This window comes from Drosophila obscura, unplaced genomic scaffold (genome assembly GCF_018151105.1).
Source record: "Drosophila obscura isolate BZ-5 IFL unplaced genomic scaffold, ASM1815110v1 contig_28, whole genome shotgun sequence".
In the NCBI taxonomy this organism is placed as follows: Eukaryota; Metazoa; Arthropoda; class Insecta; order Diptera; family Drosophilidae; genus Drosophila; species Drosophila obscura.
This window is the reverse complement of record NW_024542815.1, coordinates 127,925-144,527: the sequence shown is the minus strand read 5'-3', so window position 1 is coordinate 144,527 and position 16,603 is coordinate 127,925. Positions and strand designations below refer to the sequence as shown.

The 16,603-nt window shown below is 40.7% G+C and overlaps 2 protein-coding genes, 1 long non-coding RNA gene and 1 other non-coding gene across 4 annotated transcripts; 2 read left to right on the top strand and 2 right to left on the bottom strand.

Annotated features, from left to right (window-relative positions):
* Positions 1–3,207: 3,207 nt before the first annotated feature.
* On the bottom strand, positions 3,208–5,134 carry LOC121404641. The gene is made up of 3 exons (XR_005968118.1): positions 5,024–5,134; positions 4,846–4,875; positions 3,208–3,432 (listed from the first exon to the last, which is right to left on the bottom strand). It is a non-coding gene; the product is annotated as an uncharacterized LOC121404641 (long non-coding RNA).
* A 1,810-nt stretch (positions 5,135–6,944) lies between these two features.
* LOC111070128 (mitochondrial import receptor subunit TOM70-like) lies at positions 6,945–8,114 on the top strand. The gene has a single exon (XM_022360460.2). It carries the CDS (start codon positions 7,086–7,088, stop codon positions 8,085–8,087), a length of 1,002 nt encoding a protein of 333 aa, XP_022216152.2. The 5' UTR covers positions 6,945–7,085; the 3' UTR covers positions 8,088–8,114.
* Positions 8,115–14,036: 5,922 nt separating this feature from the next.
* On the bottom strand, positions 14,037–14,799 carry LOC111070121 (acylphosphatase-1-like). The gene is made up of 2 exons (XM_022360446.1): positions 14,228–14,799; positions 14,037–14,160 (listed from the first exon to the last, which is right to left on the bottom strand). The coding sequence occupies exon 1, from the start codon at positions 14,701–14,703 to the stop codon at positions 14,323–14,325; it is 381 nt and encodes a 126-aa protein (XP_022216138.1). The 5' UTR covers positions 14,704–14,799; the 3' UTR covers positions 14,037–14,160; positions 14,228–14,322.
* A 1,397-nt stretch (positions 14,800–16,196) lies between these two features.
* On the top strand, positions 16,197–16,355 carry LOC121404642. The gene has a single exon (XR_005968119.1). It is a non-coding gene; the product is annotated as a U1 spliceosomal RNA (small nuclear RNA).
* The last annotated feature ends 248 nt before the right edge of the window (positions 16,356–16,603 follow it).

The following is a 16,603-nucleotide window of genomic DNA, read 5'->3' as shown; positions in this document are numbered from 1 at the left end:
AATGTTATTTAGCTAGCTGGAACTGTGATTGGTATTGGTATTAGTTTTGCTTTTGGTTTCGGTGTGGTTCTATTTGGTTCCAAGAGCAGTGCTTGGCTTGGCTGTGTTCGCCTTAAAAAACCCGCAACGACTGAATCAAAACAAACAAATTTCTTTGGTTTTATTCGAAAAAGTTTGCTCTGTGGGTTCGGCGGTCGCAGCAGTAACAGCAACAGCAGTGGGGACAGCACTCACTCGTTCACATGCCCTACATCGGCTGCCGGTACAACTGTGCATCGGCTAAACTCGTGCGGCAAGCGCCACAAACGGAGTCGAGTGTTCCCAGCTGGCTTTATCCGGCCCGTGTTGATTGCTATCCGTACGCTCTTTTTTATCCGATCTGCCCCACTTTAGCTTTTATCCGTGCCATCTCTGCGCCGGCGTTGACTTTGCCCCCTGTTGTTTAGAAGGCCTCTGCTCTTGCTCCAATAATTCCTCTTACTCGTAAAGTTCTGGGGTATATTCTATATTCTAAATTCTGAGTAGCTTTTAGTCGTAATTTCATTTGTAGAGCTCTCTTCTTGTCTTAAATTTTTTCTGGTGCTGGTGTGTTTGTGTTACAGTTATTGCAGCCATATTGGTGCTTTTGTTACTGTTGGGCAGCGCTGCTTAAGCGTTTTTTAATCTTTTAGCATCGCGCGATGGTTTTGACTTCACGCCTCCTGAAATGCAGTGGCACTGGTGGGCATGCCGCTTACCTATTCAGCAACAAAGTTTTATGCCCGCGCCCGAACAGAGGTCCTTGACTCTTGACCGCAACATTCAATAGTCCACAGCCCCATCCACTGGCACATCTTCATCCACGACGAACTCACTCAATCACCGCTGTCAGGATGTGGCTTCCATCGAGAAGAGCGGAGAAATGAATGCTCTTTCTCTTGGAATCAAAAAGATCGAAGAATAAATTTTAGATCTCTCGGCATTTCTCTCGTCGACCTGCTTTGGACCATGATGCAATTATGGGCGCTCATTAAAATTCGCCCTCGCTCGCTCTTGCTTTGCGCTCTCCTGTCTTGAATGGAATTCGCAGCAATTCGCGTTCGCGTTTGCTGTGCCTAGACTCATGGCACCATGGCACCAACCCACATGGATGTATGTATGTACATATATATGAACGATGGACAAAGGTACTTAAAGATCAGCCCGTAGAAAAACCTTTTCAAATTCAGGGCCACTCGTTCAAAAGAGTATCGAGAACAAATTTGTTTTATGATTTTTACTTCTTCTTTGCTACTTAGTCGTTGACTTGCCAGCGAAATATGCTGGCAAAAGTCATTAGCTTTTCTATATCTACGAGCATATCGGAAAATACAATTTCCTTATCAGTTTTATTTATGTCCTTTGCTGCGAGGGGGCCTAAGTATTGCCCTTTAAAATACTGCTCGTATGGCTGGGTTGTTGGTTTTTTTTTTGGGATACTTTCATTGAACCTTTATTCGATTTGTAGCTTTGATTGATTTTTGTGCTTCCACTTCGCCTCCAACGACATGTCAAAGGCGTGTGGCATGTAGCATGCAGGCGAATAATTATTCCAATAATTTTAATTAGAAACTCGTCTTGGAGTTGCTTCACAGTTGTTTCAACTCGATTCAACTTTGTCGGATTAAACAAAAGGACAAAAAGCCCCGTTGCTGTGGTTCGTTCATCATCTCCTAAACACTTGAGTGGGCAAGAGCCACTCAATGAAACAGCCCTGCTTCCATTGTGTGCCGCTTACAAGAGGCCCCTGGAGTCAATAATCATTTTTCCAGGCTCCGAGTGGGCATTAGGACACCATTGAGTGGGGGCAACACACAACAAAATTAAATGCTACCACTGGATCCATAAATTGTTGGCAATCGAGTAAATTCCTTATTAGCCAAATTGGATACTAAACTGAACTTTGGTATTTGATTCAGGGATTTATCTCCCGCTCGCATAGAACTGTCGACTTTAACGCCCCGAGCACGTTTCCCGGAAGCTGCCCCTGCCCCGTGTCCCGTGCCCTTCTCTGTGAACTGTTTCCCGACAGCGCCTCGGGGGCTTTACAGTCTGGCTCTTTGATATGCAAAATGTTGCACTCCCAGTGGCAGTTTGTTGTAGCAGTTTCAGTTGCCAGCTGCCGGCATAATAATTGCATTTTTGTGCAAACGCCTCTGGAAACACAGAAGCGAACAGAAGTTCCTACAGTGTAGGATACACCAGCAAACATCAAGCCCGGAGAATAGGTGAAATTCCATTCCATATAATTTGGTCAACAGATTTCTTGCACAAAAACTCAAGGTGATTGATATTCCTGTCTCAATTATGGCAAAGGTGTCGTTGTCGGTGCTTGTGTCTGTGCACAAGTCCCATCGGATAATCCGATTGAATGGTATTCACACATTAAAACCAATGTAAATCGCATCAGACTGATGCAATATGTGGTCGATCGCCACCAGACCTATACCTTTGAAGATGGTTGCACGGCTCGTGTGGCTTCTTCAAACTCTTAACAGACGGAAGCCATCTATCTGCAACATTGGGGACTTGGTCGGTGAGAAGTGGCAAAATATCAACCAACAAACACAACCCGGAGTGCGAGTGCAGATTAGCGCTTAAATCATGATAACCCAGTCGGACTTTATACCTTCCAAGAAGCACTTCTAGAGCGGTTCTTTTTCCTGCAAGCACCAGTGATTTATACATGACGTTTTGGTTTCCAAATTACACAGGGCGAAACACGCCAGCACCGGTACATTTGGAAGTAGGTAGGAACCGTTCCTTTAGAACGCATTGGGAACTGGTGGTTGTTGTAATTTCAACTTCGTGAAACGCTCGGGTTTCGCTTCCAGTTGTACTTTCCGAAAGAAGCATTACAGAACACATATTTGGCATGCATCGAGAATCGTTCCATAGGAACCTATTAAGAACCGTTCTGGAACTGTTCCAATTCAATCATTCCTTATCACATCCCTGGAATGTATCAAGAACCGTTCCTTGAGAAGGTATGCAGCATGCATACATGCATGCATGAAAGAGCGTTCTAAAAGAACGCGAGATTAACCCATAAATACAAAAACTATAAATTTTTTCGAATTTGATTTATTTAATATTTTCTTTACTAAAATATAATACAAAAAATAATAAAAATAAGGAAAAGTAAAAAACAACGAAAAAAATTTAAGAAAAAAATAAAACTGAAAAAAGATAAAAAAGAAATGAAAAAAAAAATAAAAGAAAATTAATTATAATAATAATAAAATAAAAAAAATTAAATAATTGCCGTCGTCGTCTATGATGAAATCCTTGTCGTGGTTGTAGTTGTTGTTTTTCTCGGGGATGTTGTTGCCGTCGTTCCTGTCGGTGTCTGCATGTTTCCTTGCAAGGCAGGAGACCGAGTAAATGCGATTCTTTCCTTTGGAGAATGCCGTCCTTATCAAAAAGAAATTTTTTATTGTTTTATTAATTTTGGCAAAAGTTTATTAATTTCAAATACAATTTTTTAATGTTTATGTCCACCCTAATCAGTTCATTAAAAATCCGATCAAGGTCCACCCTAAATAAATTTCACTGCATGAACATCGTGAACATTGAAACATCTCTCTACTTGTATCAACATATATTTACACCACTATTAATACTTATAGCCTTTTCACACTGGGGACCATCCACCATCCATTTCTGGGATGGTCCGTAAGGTTTTGCCGTTCCGAAAATTTCCCAGTTATTCCACCATCCATCTGGGATGTTCCTAATTCTCACGTTTCAGTGCGGTATTTTTTCGATAATTGTCAAATGCAACCATATTTCACAACAAAAAATCGGAGATCACTACGAAAATGTAAACAATGACAGACAGGAAAATATAAAAATAAAACAAAATAACCCCATCAGATCTCACAAAGCACGCAAAAAATAAAAAATATCAAATTTCAGCTGCAGGTGGTTTTATTTCGATGTGACATCCATCTAACATAAAAATTAAGTAATGAAATTAATTTACATATATGTATATACATATATTATGGATGATTTTATTGCATTATTACCAATTGCACCAGGCACTGAGGAAACCCAATTTCTTCAAATGCTTGGACACACTCGTCAATTTTCTCTGAAGTGAGATAGTTTTTGGACATGTATTCCTCTGAGAATTCGTTGATGAAATCTCTGCAAAACTCATGCAGGATATTGCAGACGCTGTTGGCTGACACTCCGAAAAACACTCTTTTCAGAAGAAGATCCCAAAGTATAAAAAGATATGGCGATACGCTTCTCCAGAGGAATTGCAGCTCGGCAGTTTGTGTCCTTCTTCCGTAGCACTTCCAAGCGAGTAACCAACAGAGAAAAGCAGGATCTCTCCATCCTAAAACTTTCCTTAAAAAACGCCTCGTTGTTTTCGGGTACATCCTTCTCCCAAAATGTACCGAACCGCTTCTGAAAAACATAACATATATATTTGTACTTTAAACATTGGTTGCATTTATTAGAAGCACTCACAAATGACCACAACCTTCCGGGCTTCAGTGTTTTCAAAACAGATATCCATTCTATTATCTCCTCCTCGTCAAAGTTATCTTCATCATCATCGTCCATGTCCAACAACATGATTAGCTTGTGCAAGAATATGTTTTGCTGCTGAATCACATTCACGACCATTGAAATGTTATTTATATTCATTTTAATTAAAGTAAACAAATTTTCACCTCACGCAATTGTGAGCAACAGCTGTTTCTCATGGATGGTGGATGGTGGATGGTGGGTGTCAATGTGAATCGGTGTTTCACATATTTCAAAAATTCCCACCGTTACCCCAGGATGGACTCAGTGTGCAGAGAGTATTACAGTGCGTTTAGTTCTCCTTAGTTTGAAGAACTTATGTATATCGCATTCCATCGTTGAGGTTATGTTCATGTACATGTACATGTTCAAAGAGAAATATGTATATTATGCATTATTTATTGTTTATTTAAATATTCTTAGGGTGCAGGCCGAACTGCCACAACAATCTGCCAATACTTACGTGGTAAAATAAACAGTTTTAGGCACTTAAGTTTCACTTTTTCACAATTTTTGGCAGAGAGCACAGATAAACACACAATTTTCACCGGCTTCAAGACTCAAGTGATGAAATAAAAGAAGACGAGAAAAAACCGCGCGTTCTTGCATGTTCCCTTTTGTTATTTTTGTTGTGTTGTCTTTCCCCCTTACCGAGGGTACGAATTTGCTTTCGAAAACATTCTTTATGTCTATGCATTCTTTATGCCTTCTAATAGAAGCGAGAAAGTCACGCATCGAAAACGTCTACCTGCGAACGTTTTCGATGCATGAATTTCTTGCTTCTATTGCGATACTGCGTTTTTAGTTTTATCGTATCTTTAAAATTGTGCCTGCCACAGATTTTCGTCCTTTGTGGGGGCGGAAGGGGGCGGGGCGAAATTTTGAAATACACTTGTAGCAGTGGGATATCACATGAGTCTGGAAACCAAATTTGGTTGCCCTAGCTCTTATAGTCTCTGAGGTCTAGGCGCTCAACAAGACAGACAGACGGACAGACGGACGGACAGACGGACATGGCTATATAGACTCGGCTATTGATGCTGATCAAGAATATATATACTTTATGGGGTCGGAAACGTTTCCTTCTCTGCGTTGCACACATCCACTTTTACCACAAATCTAATATACCCCTTAACTCTTTTTTGAGTACGGGTATAAAAAAAAATTTTACATATTACATTTTTTTTCTACATCTGTTATCTACATCTACAATGTATATTATACATCTAATATGTAGATTGTAAATGTACCATTTAGATTCTACATCTCCTCCGCTAGGGGTTGCTCGCTTACTGAACGCGGCAGAGTGTGCGAGCGAGATGGAAAATGAGATGTGTTGTCGTTGGCAGGAGGGGGCAGGGGAAGAAACTGAAAATTAATTTCGTCAATCTGGCTATAATTATGATCCGATCTGATTCAGATTCGGCAATCTAGTAGATATGGGCATTCTCTACGATACTGCGTTTTTAATTTTATCATATCTTTAAAAATGTGCCTGCCACAGATTTTCGTCCTTTGTGGGGGCGGAAGGGGGCGGGGCGAAATTTTGAAATACACTTGTAGCAGTGGGATATTTGGTTGCCCTAGCTCTTATAGTCTCTGAGATCTAGGCGCTCGTCGAGACAGACAGACAGACAGAAAGACAGACAGACAGACGGACAGACGGACAGACAGACATGGCTATATCGACTCGGCTATTGATGCTGATCAAGAATATATATACTTTATGGGGTCGGAAACGTTTCCTTCTCTGCGTTTCACACATCCACTTTTACCACAAATCTAATATACCCCTTAACTCTTTTTTGAGTACGGGTATAAAAATCGTCTGTCGGCGAACGTTTTCGATGCGTGAATTTCTCGCTTCTATTAGAATGCATGGAGAATGCATAGGCCGCTTCGTGAAAAAAACGAACGATCGGGAATCGGTTTGGGTTTCATTCCATATTTTTCTGTGCAAAAATATGCATGATAGAACCATTCTTTGTGGAATCGGTTCCACTAAGCCTGCCAGGGAAGTAGTGAAGAACCAGTACTATGTTGCAACCACTTCTACAAGGTCCGACTGGGAACCACAGCAGTGACAGTAAAGACACTTTAAACACATACACGCACACACACGCAAAGTGAGCAATTTTTCTGCCGCCGCGATGAAAGAGCTTCGGAGATGTGAACGCCCTAGAAGGTATACAGCTTAAGAGGAACCATCGTCCTTGCGAAGCAATGCTTCGCGGCCGCCCCGCAGCGACACGGAACTGTCTGTGATTCTCCACATATCCTGGCGGTTATTTTAATTTAATTTATAATTAAATTTAATTTATAATTGAATATACATATATAATAATTAGTAAGCTATTAGTTAATTCTCTATCTAGGCACAATATCAAAATAAATGAGATAAGGAATTTAAAAAAAAAACACAGAGTGAGAGATGTTTGTGTGCAGTCTGCCGCAGGACAAAATTGCCAGCTCAGAAAGGAAGAGGAAGGCTCTGAGACGGAACGAGAGTGAACGGTGCTCTTGTTATGCATTTGCTTATGTTGTGTGCGTGCCAAGACTTCAGTAGAATGCCTGGAGAATTGGGAAAATGGTCGTCGAGATTCCTCCTTTTTACGCCCTTGGTATTCCCTCTCTGTGAATATATTAAGACAAAGATGATTGACAGGTCGATGCTGGAAGCAATGCAGACATTGGAGGCCGCTGAACTGGAGGCATCAAAGAACGAGCCGGAGATGCCTGGGCAGGGAGCGGGAGCTATAGGCATCTCTCCGGAGATGTCTTCCCTGTGTGCAGCAATCAACTACAAGAAGGACGGCAACGATTGCTTCTACAAGCGTAGATACGTGGAGGCCATAGATTTGTACAGTAAGGCCATCGAGAAGTGCCCCAAGGAGCACACCGAGCAGTTGGCCATCTTCTATCAAAACCGTGCAGCCTGTCACCAGATTCTCCAGAACTGGACTCAAGTAAAGAAAGAGTGCGCTAAAGCGCTGGAGTACAATCACCGCTATGCCAAGGCCTATTACCGTCGGGCACGTGCATACGAGGCCACCAGTGACCTCGAGAAGTGCCTGATCGATATCACAGCCACGTGTCTTTTGGAGGACTGCAGGAACAAGGAGACCATTAAGCTAAGGGATAGCGGGAAAAAGAAGTTGGCCACTGCCGATGCCAAAAGGCGAATGGACAACCTGGGAACAGCTCTGCCATCAAAGCGCTGCATTCCTCCCTTGCGCGGGTTACTTCGCGCCCACCGTGCTTTCATCGAAGAGCGGTTCGAGGATGTTATCTCCGCCTGCACCGAGGAGATTGAATCAGCCACAGAGGCTGACTCCCAGTACAAGTTGCAGGCCCTGTTCATGCGCGGCACACTCCATCTACTTTGTGGCTCCACCCATGAGAGCAGACGGGACTATATGGCTGTACTCGCCAATCTCAGCGCGTATGACAATTTGCGTATCTATACGCAAGTTAGGTGTGCAATGTACGATAGTACCATACCATATCTGGATATACCTAATGCTTAAAAATTCTTCTTAAAATGTATATGTATATTTTGGTAATAAACGTTAACCATAGTTCTAACACACATAGTTATATAAACTAAAAGAGACAAATAACGTGTATACTCAGCGGCTGCAGCGTCTGTTTGCTCTGTTGCTCAGTCAGTATAAATGATGAGCTTATGATTTTAGTGGAATTTCTAAATATTTTATCTGTTAAATTATTTTGCTCCATCTAAATTTATAAAATACACAATTTTGAAATGCTACGCTACTCCGTTGTAATTGGTTTTGCTCTCGCTACCGCTCTCACTTTGAACAGAGCCGAAGCAGAGCCATAGCCGAAAAACGAAAAAGTATTTGCTCTGCTCTGCTTGTAGTTTTTTCGCGTCATATTCTTTTGCTATAGCAATAGCGGTTGCTTAACACTGAGAGCGAGATGAGAGCAGAGCAATCGAATTTTTTTTCATTCACTACGGCTCTCATATGTTTTTGGTTTTGATCACATTGACACAAATCTAATACAAAATTATACCTCATAACTTTTCGATTACGGGTATACAAATTCTGGCTCCCAACATCCCACATCCCTGTTATCCGTGACAGCCCCAGCCCGTTGTCTTGTGTCGGGAAAATATGCAGAATATTGCGTTCAACGGTTCATGAGTCAAATTAAAAGCATTAAGCTCGAGATTATTCCAAAATTAGCAAAGCATACTTGTCTGATTAAGTTGACGCTCAGCTTCATTACCTCTCATTTTCCTAGCCTTCCCCCTTTCAGCACCCTGCGTCTGGCAATTTGTGTGTGTGATTTTATTTGCCAGCCCTTGCTAAATGTTGAGGATTTCGGCGGCGGGGAGCCCTGCTCATGTTGGGAATTATCACGTCTCACTCAGTTTTTAGTCTGCTGTCTCCCTTGCACGATTTCACCATTCCACCATTATTTTCTTTCGTCTGGGCCCCAGTCATAATTAAAAGTCATTCCTTTAATTGCGATTACAAAAATCTAAGAAAAATACGAGCACCAAAAAACAAAAGCAATAACAATAGCAAAGACACAAAAAACGAAATAGAATAATAAGTTAAGGTTTTAGGCAGCTTGTCAAGCAAAAATAGTAAAAAATAAATTTAAAAAAAAAATGGAAAAAACATTTTGTGCCACATTCTCATTACAATTTAATGCGCTTTGCTCAACAGCTTAGTAAAAATTATTTTAAATACCCTGCCACTCTGTCTGCCATTAAAACGATTTAGTTAATTAACATGCCATCCAAGTACATCCATACCGCTGCATTGCATATCGACCCAAGCTCACTCCCCCAACCGTCTCCATCTTCCGGAGAGCGAACTCTCTTGTGGCGAGAGGTGGATCAGCCTTAATGGAGGCATAGTACCACCGTAAATGGTTGGCACTCGTGTCTTGTCTGGGCAATACTCAGGGCTTAAGCGGGCCACCAGTACCTTTTACAAGTAGAGTTTTTATCTTCACCCATTTCCTTCATTGACATAGCAGGTTTACGGTTCGAATTATTGCATTTTCTAAGGCACTGAAAATCAATATGAGTAATCCATATACGGAGCGCCTAAAATAGCGTTCCAATTTTTCTGATTTTTCTATTGCCTTCGATGTCGATGTGAGAAGCTCTTTTTATCACACCAACTGCAGAAATGCGCAGTCCCAGTTCCAGCCACATCAGCCGTTTTCCAGCTCTTCAGCCACAGTGCATATTTTTCCAGTACCAGCTTGTCTCCAGCTGGTGCAGTTTTCCGTAAAGTTGACACCAAAGTGAAAAGTTGTCACCATCCCACTCTGTGGGAGCGTAATTTATGCACAGGCATCAAGAAACGATACACTTGGTAAACCAGTACACCCTTAAAATCCTTTACACGGAGGCAGCTCCCGCAGGTTAAATGCTAAACATCAATCACAATGTTCACTATACGGGAAAGACACTGTGTGTCTGTGGATTCTCGTACAGTGTGGTCTCTCCACGTTTGTATGCCACTGATTGCATCGATTTCCTTTTTGTTTCTGGCCTTCAATGCAACAGTTAATTGAAATTGGAGGAGGATGGAACAGGAAGGACTTAAGAGCTGCAAATTATCCTTAAGTCCAATCCGCATTGCCAGGAAATGGGATGGTGTGCACATACATTCAATAAGTCCCAGCAGCGTCTTAACTGAAAGTAAAATGTCAAATTCGAGGCTTTGCTTTCCATTCTTTAAACGCTTCATAACCGCGCAGTGCAACCACATAAAACGATAAAAAGTACAGTGAGAGTTTAATTAAGGCCTGTTTTCCTTCATTGGCAATAATAAAAGGAAAAAGGGAGAAGGTAGAAGGTACATACATACTCATAGACAGAAAAAGAATAAGTGAAATTTTCTAAAGCGTCATACCAAAGACTATACAATACAAACAAGTTGCATAAGAGACAAAACAGCTGTTCTACTTAACTGCTGCCGTGTACTCTCGTGTATACCCTTGCAGAGGGTAATTTTTTTAACCTAATGTTTGCCACGCAGAAGATTTTGCTACGGGCCCCCAAATTCCCATCCCTGCAATCCCATTACAGTTTTCTGGCTCTCTGGTTTTTGGGAAGCGTTAATTGCTTTGTGATGACAGCACGGCCTACAGCTGTGGAGTGTCTGATCGGGTACAGGTCTATACATACGGATACAAGCGGGAAGCAAGAGCAAGCGTGTTTTTATTGACAGAAAATTTAGCCTTTTAAATTACAATCAGACAGCAGCAGCATATCGTAAAAGGAAATGCTCGTAAACAATAGGCCGTCCGCCAACGGACACACTCAATCAAATGTTTTCCCACAGTTTAATATCAGAGAAAGAGAAACAAAGTCTGCAACTGTGTGACCGCTATAGTCAAGCTATGTGTGTGAACATATAGTAGGTATACTTGGGGAAAGACTAAAATGTATTTAAATTTGATAAAAAATCAAATAAAGTTTACAATTGTAAGCCAGCTTTTTAACAATTAAATCAGAGGTCGGCAAGCAGACACTGCGTTTGAAATTTGAAACCGAGGCCAATTTGCATTGAAAATATAAAAATATGAATAATCGTATGTGGCATATACATATGTATGTAAATATTTACATGCATGCATGCATATCTACATATCTGTGTGTGTCTTTGTTAATGGTGTGTGCCAAAATAATAATACTCGCTTAATTATACCCGTACTCAAAAAAGAGTTAAGGGGTATATTAGATTTGTGGTAAAAGTGGATGTGTGTAACGCAGAGAAGGAAACGTTTCCGACCCCATAAAGTATATATATTCTGGATCAGCATCAATAGCCGAGTCGATATAGCCATGTCTGTCTGTCCGTCTGTCTGTCTGTCTGTCTGTCCGTCTGTCTGTCTGTCTCGATGAGCGCCTAGATCTCAGAGACCATAAGAGCTAGGGCAACCAAATTTGGTTTCCAGACTCATGTGATATCCCACTGCTACAAGTGTATTTCAAAATTTCGCCCCGCCCCCTTCCGCCACCGCAAAGGACGAAAATCTGTGGCAGGCACAGTTTTAAAGATACGCTAGAACTAAAAACGCAGTATCGTAGAGAATGCCCATATCTACCAGACTGCCGAATCTGAATCTGATCGGATCATAATTATAGCCAGAATGAAGAAATGAATTTTCAGTTGCTTCCCCTGCCCCCTCCCGCAAACGACAACGTAACTCATTTTCCTTATCGCTCGAACACTCTGCTGCGTTCAGTGCGCGAGCAACCCCTAGCGGAGGAGATGTAGAGTCTAAATGGTACATGTATAATCTACATGTTAGATGTATAATATACATAATACATGTAGATGTAGATAACAGATGTATCAAAAAAATTTAACATGTAAAATTTTTTTTTTACTTCTAAAGTTCTAAAAAATCATATGCTCAAAAATGTATGTGAAAGGTTGTATTTAAATGTATGTTTATTAAAGAGATATATAAGTAATGTATACAGCTTTGTTAGATATGTTTTTATAAGCGAAAGACAACTGATTTAAGTACGACTGATTTTATTTACGACTGACGAAAACGACGACTGACCACGGAATGGCGAGAGGCCTCTGAGCGGCGTCGGCTGACGTTCTCGCGATCTCCTCTTTACTCTCTCTGCTCTCAGCTCTCTCTGGGAGGTCTGCACTTGTGTGCGCGACCCAGCCTTCTTACATGTATATGCTGACTGAGTACGGGTATAAGTAGAGTAGCGTCCCCAGAAGCGACTCACACGTTCCTTCTCGTTTTTTTTCCATTTATGTTGTAAATTGCCTGTCCACTCATTTCGCTTGAATCAAAAATTTACCCACGTCGAAAGGGTGGAGATCGGGAGGGAGGAATCAGAGGTAGGCAATCAATACAAAACGGAACCCCCACACACAACATATGTATACCGTCCGCTATATATCACTTAATTTCTCATATCGAATTGTTTTAGCTACCTAACGTTAACGTTTAACCAGACATCAAGACATAGGTTCTAGGAATCTAGAGGCTTCCTTTACGTAATTGTATGTGAGTGTTTCTTACTCCCAAGGAATATTTTTGCCCCACAATTATCGCATGTCGAACGCCAGGGAGACAAACTTATGAAAATAGATACGGAAACGCATAAGAATGGCCGATTTGAGATGGAAACCAAAACCAAGACCGTCATCAGCTTGCGAATGCTTTCGAGGCTAAATGCCAGTTTAATGGGCTCCTAAAAACAGAAACAGTCGAAAACCGATTGAAAAAAGCAATAAAATAAATTAAAAATACATTAAAAGCATCAGGGGGGACATGAGGTCGGTCCGTTTGAGTGGGAGCTCTTGAATGAGCGATCCAATGCAGTTCCAGCAATGTGAATATTTGGAAAAACATTTGACCCGAGTAAATAATTATAACATACAGTACGTACATATGTAAATATGTATGTACATACATATGAATGTCTAGATCTGAAGCGATTAAACAAACATTTGGGAGGCTTAATGGGGTAAACAAAGTGGGAAACACAATGCAGGCACCATCGAAAGTAATAAAAAACGAGCACACTTGAAACAGTGTGATAACACAAGAGACTGGATGCAAAATTTGGTTGCTCTAGCTCAAATATGTAGTCTCTGAGAACTAGGAGTCAAAAAAGACGGACAGACAGACAGGTTACACTCGATATAGTATATCGAGTCGGCTATTGATGCTGATCAAGAATACATATTTTTATGGGTTCTCTTTATGGGTTTTGTCCAAAAATCTAATATACCCCTTTACTCTTAAAATAGGGTATAATAAATAGTGTGTGGCAGCCGTGAATATCGTTACGTTTGCTGTGGGATCCCAACTTTGACTCCACTTTGGATTGGCCGCAATTCGGGCACATTCCATTAACCCAATCCTGGGAAGCTTTTCCGCAGTACGGGAACTGCTATAATTTCCATTTACAAAAGGCAAAAGGATTTAGCCACATTTGGACGTGCATGGTATTGCACGATATGTTGCTCACTCTGGTACTGTGAAAGCTGCTTCTATCGAGCCAATGCAACGGCTTCTGCAACCAAATGAACTCAGTTTGTGTTTGAGTTGAACAAAAGTTGAATGGTTCCCACATTTCACCTTTCAGTGGAAAGGTGTTTCAAAAAAATGACCCGAGTCAACTTGAAAACTGGAATGGTCTCAATACTTTGCTTTTTAGAACTGAAAACACAGTTCCATCTGGAAATATACATAGCTTTCGAAAAACATATCCTCTGCTTAAGCAAAGCGTAATATGATCCATTATTATCCAATCCTACCAAACAATTGCCCAACTATTTAACCAAGAAATATCCATGTGTTTTAAGGGGTGTTTGTGCAAGGTGAAATTAATAATTTTAATTGATTTATTTGTATATTTTTGTATCATTGGAAAGTCTCTAGGAGTCTTGCACCTGATCTTAAGTTTCAAGTTTCAAGTTTTCAAGATCCTTGGCTTGGTGTCTGTTTGAAGGGCTTAATCACACTCTCAGGCTCCCAGGCTGCTGCTTCTTGAATGGTCCTTATGTTTTAGTTTTCTCCATATATACGTATTAATTACACTTATAAATATAGTCTGAACTATTTCTGTTTTTAAATATGTATCCCTGAATTATGTACATGTTTGGCTACAGTATTACTTCTTCCAACTCACCCTATATATTGGTTCTATTTTATGGATTTTATGTTGCACTCCTTGGTCTGACAGAAGTTTTGACTGGACCCTCGGAGGCTTGCCGCGGATCTTATTCAAGATGAGCTGCTTGGTTCCTGCCCAGCTGGTGACTGCTTACACTCATCAATGCACGTAGTCGGCGCCTTAATTTCGAAGGACTTATAGGAGCACTCCTGGATGGCCGTTAGGTTCATGATGACAAACTCTTTGACGGCAGCCACATACTCGGCGACAGACAGGATCACCTGCTTAAATGTTTCAATCACAATCTGAGGACCCTGCAGTTGGCCTCTGAAGCAATTCTCTGACACCTGCATGATGTAGCCGCGTAGTCCCAAGATTTTGGCCTGTGCGGCAGCAAACAATTCGAACGCCTCTTTGGGAATTCTGCCCTTGATCTCAAAGTCGCAAGACATAATAACCACACCCCTGTTATCTTCCTTAGCTTCGGACATCTCGAGAAATAATTTAGAAATTAAAAAATTGTTGAATAAAAATATAGCTTTAACTGATGCTTATTACAGAACTCTGAAATCAGTAATGACAGAGAAGCAGTGCTTTGAAATACGTATGTAGCTCTCCACAGGCTTGAAGTTTGTCCAAGCGCCTACTTAGATCCAAACTATTTTTCGAAATAAAGTCTATTCAATTATACTGTGGAAAAAAATGTAGTTTTTAGGCCTGCAATATACCTCGAATATTTTTTTACAAATTAGAAAAACGCGCTGCTTAGTTAAATATAAAATGAGGTTGATTTACTAAAAAATTCGTATCTTTGGCATTATTTAGACAATTTTAATTAATAGGAGTTAATTTTGCTGCTACTAACAAATTTAAGTATAAAATAACGAGAAGGAACGTGCGAGTCGCTTCTGGGGACGCGACTCTACTTATACCCTTACTCAGTCAGTTATACATTTTTGAGCTTATGATTTTTTAGAATTTTATAAAAAAAAAAAATTTTACATTTTACATTTTTTTGCTACATCTGTTATCTACATCTACATCTACAATGTATATTTTACATCTAACATGTAGATTATAGATGTACCATTCATATTCTACATCTCCTCCGCTAGGGGTTGCTCGCGCACTGAACGCGGCAGAGTGTGCGAGCGAGAAGGAGAATGAGTTACGTTGTCGTTGGCAGGAGGGGGCAGGGGAAGCAACTGAAAATTAATTTCTTCATTCTGGCTATAATTATGATCCGATCTAATTCAGATTTGGCAATATGGTAGATATAGGCATTCTCTACGATACTGCGATTTTAGTTTTATCGTATCTTTAAAAATTTGCTTGCCACAGATTTTCGTCTTTTGTGTGGGCGGAAGGTGGCGGTCTCTGAGATCCAGGCGCTCAACAAGACGGACGGACGGACGGACGGACGGACAGACAGACATGGCTATATCGACTCGGCTATTGATGCTGATCAAGAATATATATACTTTATGGGGTCGAAAAATTTTCCTTCTCTGCGTTACACACATCCACTTTTACCACAAAGCTAATATACCCCTTAACTCTTTTTTGAGTACGGGTATAAAAACGGAAATATAGCTAGCTACCGGTAGTCTCGCTAAATGTGCGCACGCGGACTCAAAAAAGAGAATTGAGCGGACAAAAACCAGGGGACGTTTAAGTCTCGCAAAAATTACGCAAACGGGCTTAAAATTGAGTGAAAAATTGACAAGAAAGTAAAACATAACGGAGAAAATAGCTAGCTACCGGTAAAGTATCGCCAAATGTTCGCAGACGGACTTAGAAAAGAGCATTTATTGTACTAAAACCAAGCGTCGACTAATGTCGCGCAAAATTATCGCAAACGGAATTAAAAATGAGTGAAAACTGGACAAGTTTTAAAACTATTCAGTGTTCTTGGGTAGCAGTAGGATAGATTTATAATTCCCAACTGCTTCTGGATGTGAGGACATGGAAACCCCGATGCCGATTAGAGGCGTAGAGATTAACCGTGATCACGAGCGTGTTCCTCCGGAGTAAGACTTGGTCATTGCACGTCGGCTGAGTTGACTTTTGCGATTATTCCTAATGTGAATAACTCGTCTGTTTAAATTTTGATAGCCGGGAATAGCGTTTGCGCCGTCCCTACTTAAACAATAAATATGCGAACAAAATACGAGACAAAAAATATTATTTTTAATTGACTTTTAATATTACTAGTGGGCTACTTTTAATATAACTTTCGGCTTGTTAATGATATTAAAAACGTATCGTAAAAGATAGCATAAAAGGCTCGCAAAAGATATTATAAAAGGTCCGCAAACGATACCTTCTTCGAGCTACCGAAAACGAAACTTTCACTGCCACAAACTGAGCGACTAGTGATTAATTTTATTA

Bases quoted from the DNA above. Each gene is read 5' to 3' on its own strand.
- LOC111070128 (XM_022360460.2), top strand. From the start codon at position 7,086: ATGCATTTGCTTATGTTGTGTGCGTGCCAAGACTTCAGTAGAATGCCT.
- LOC111070121 (XM_022360446.1), bottom strand. From the start codon at position 14,703: ATGTCCGAAGCTAAGGAAGATAACAGGGGTGTGGTTATTATGTCTTGC.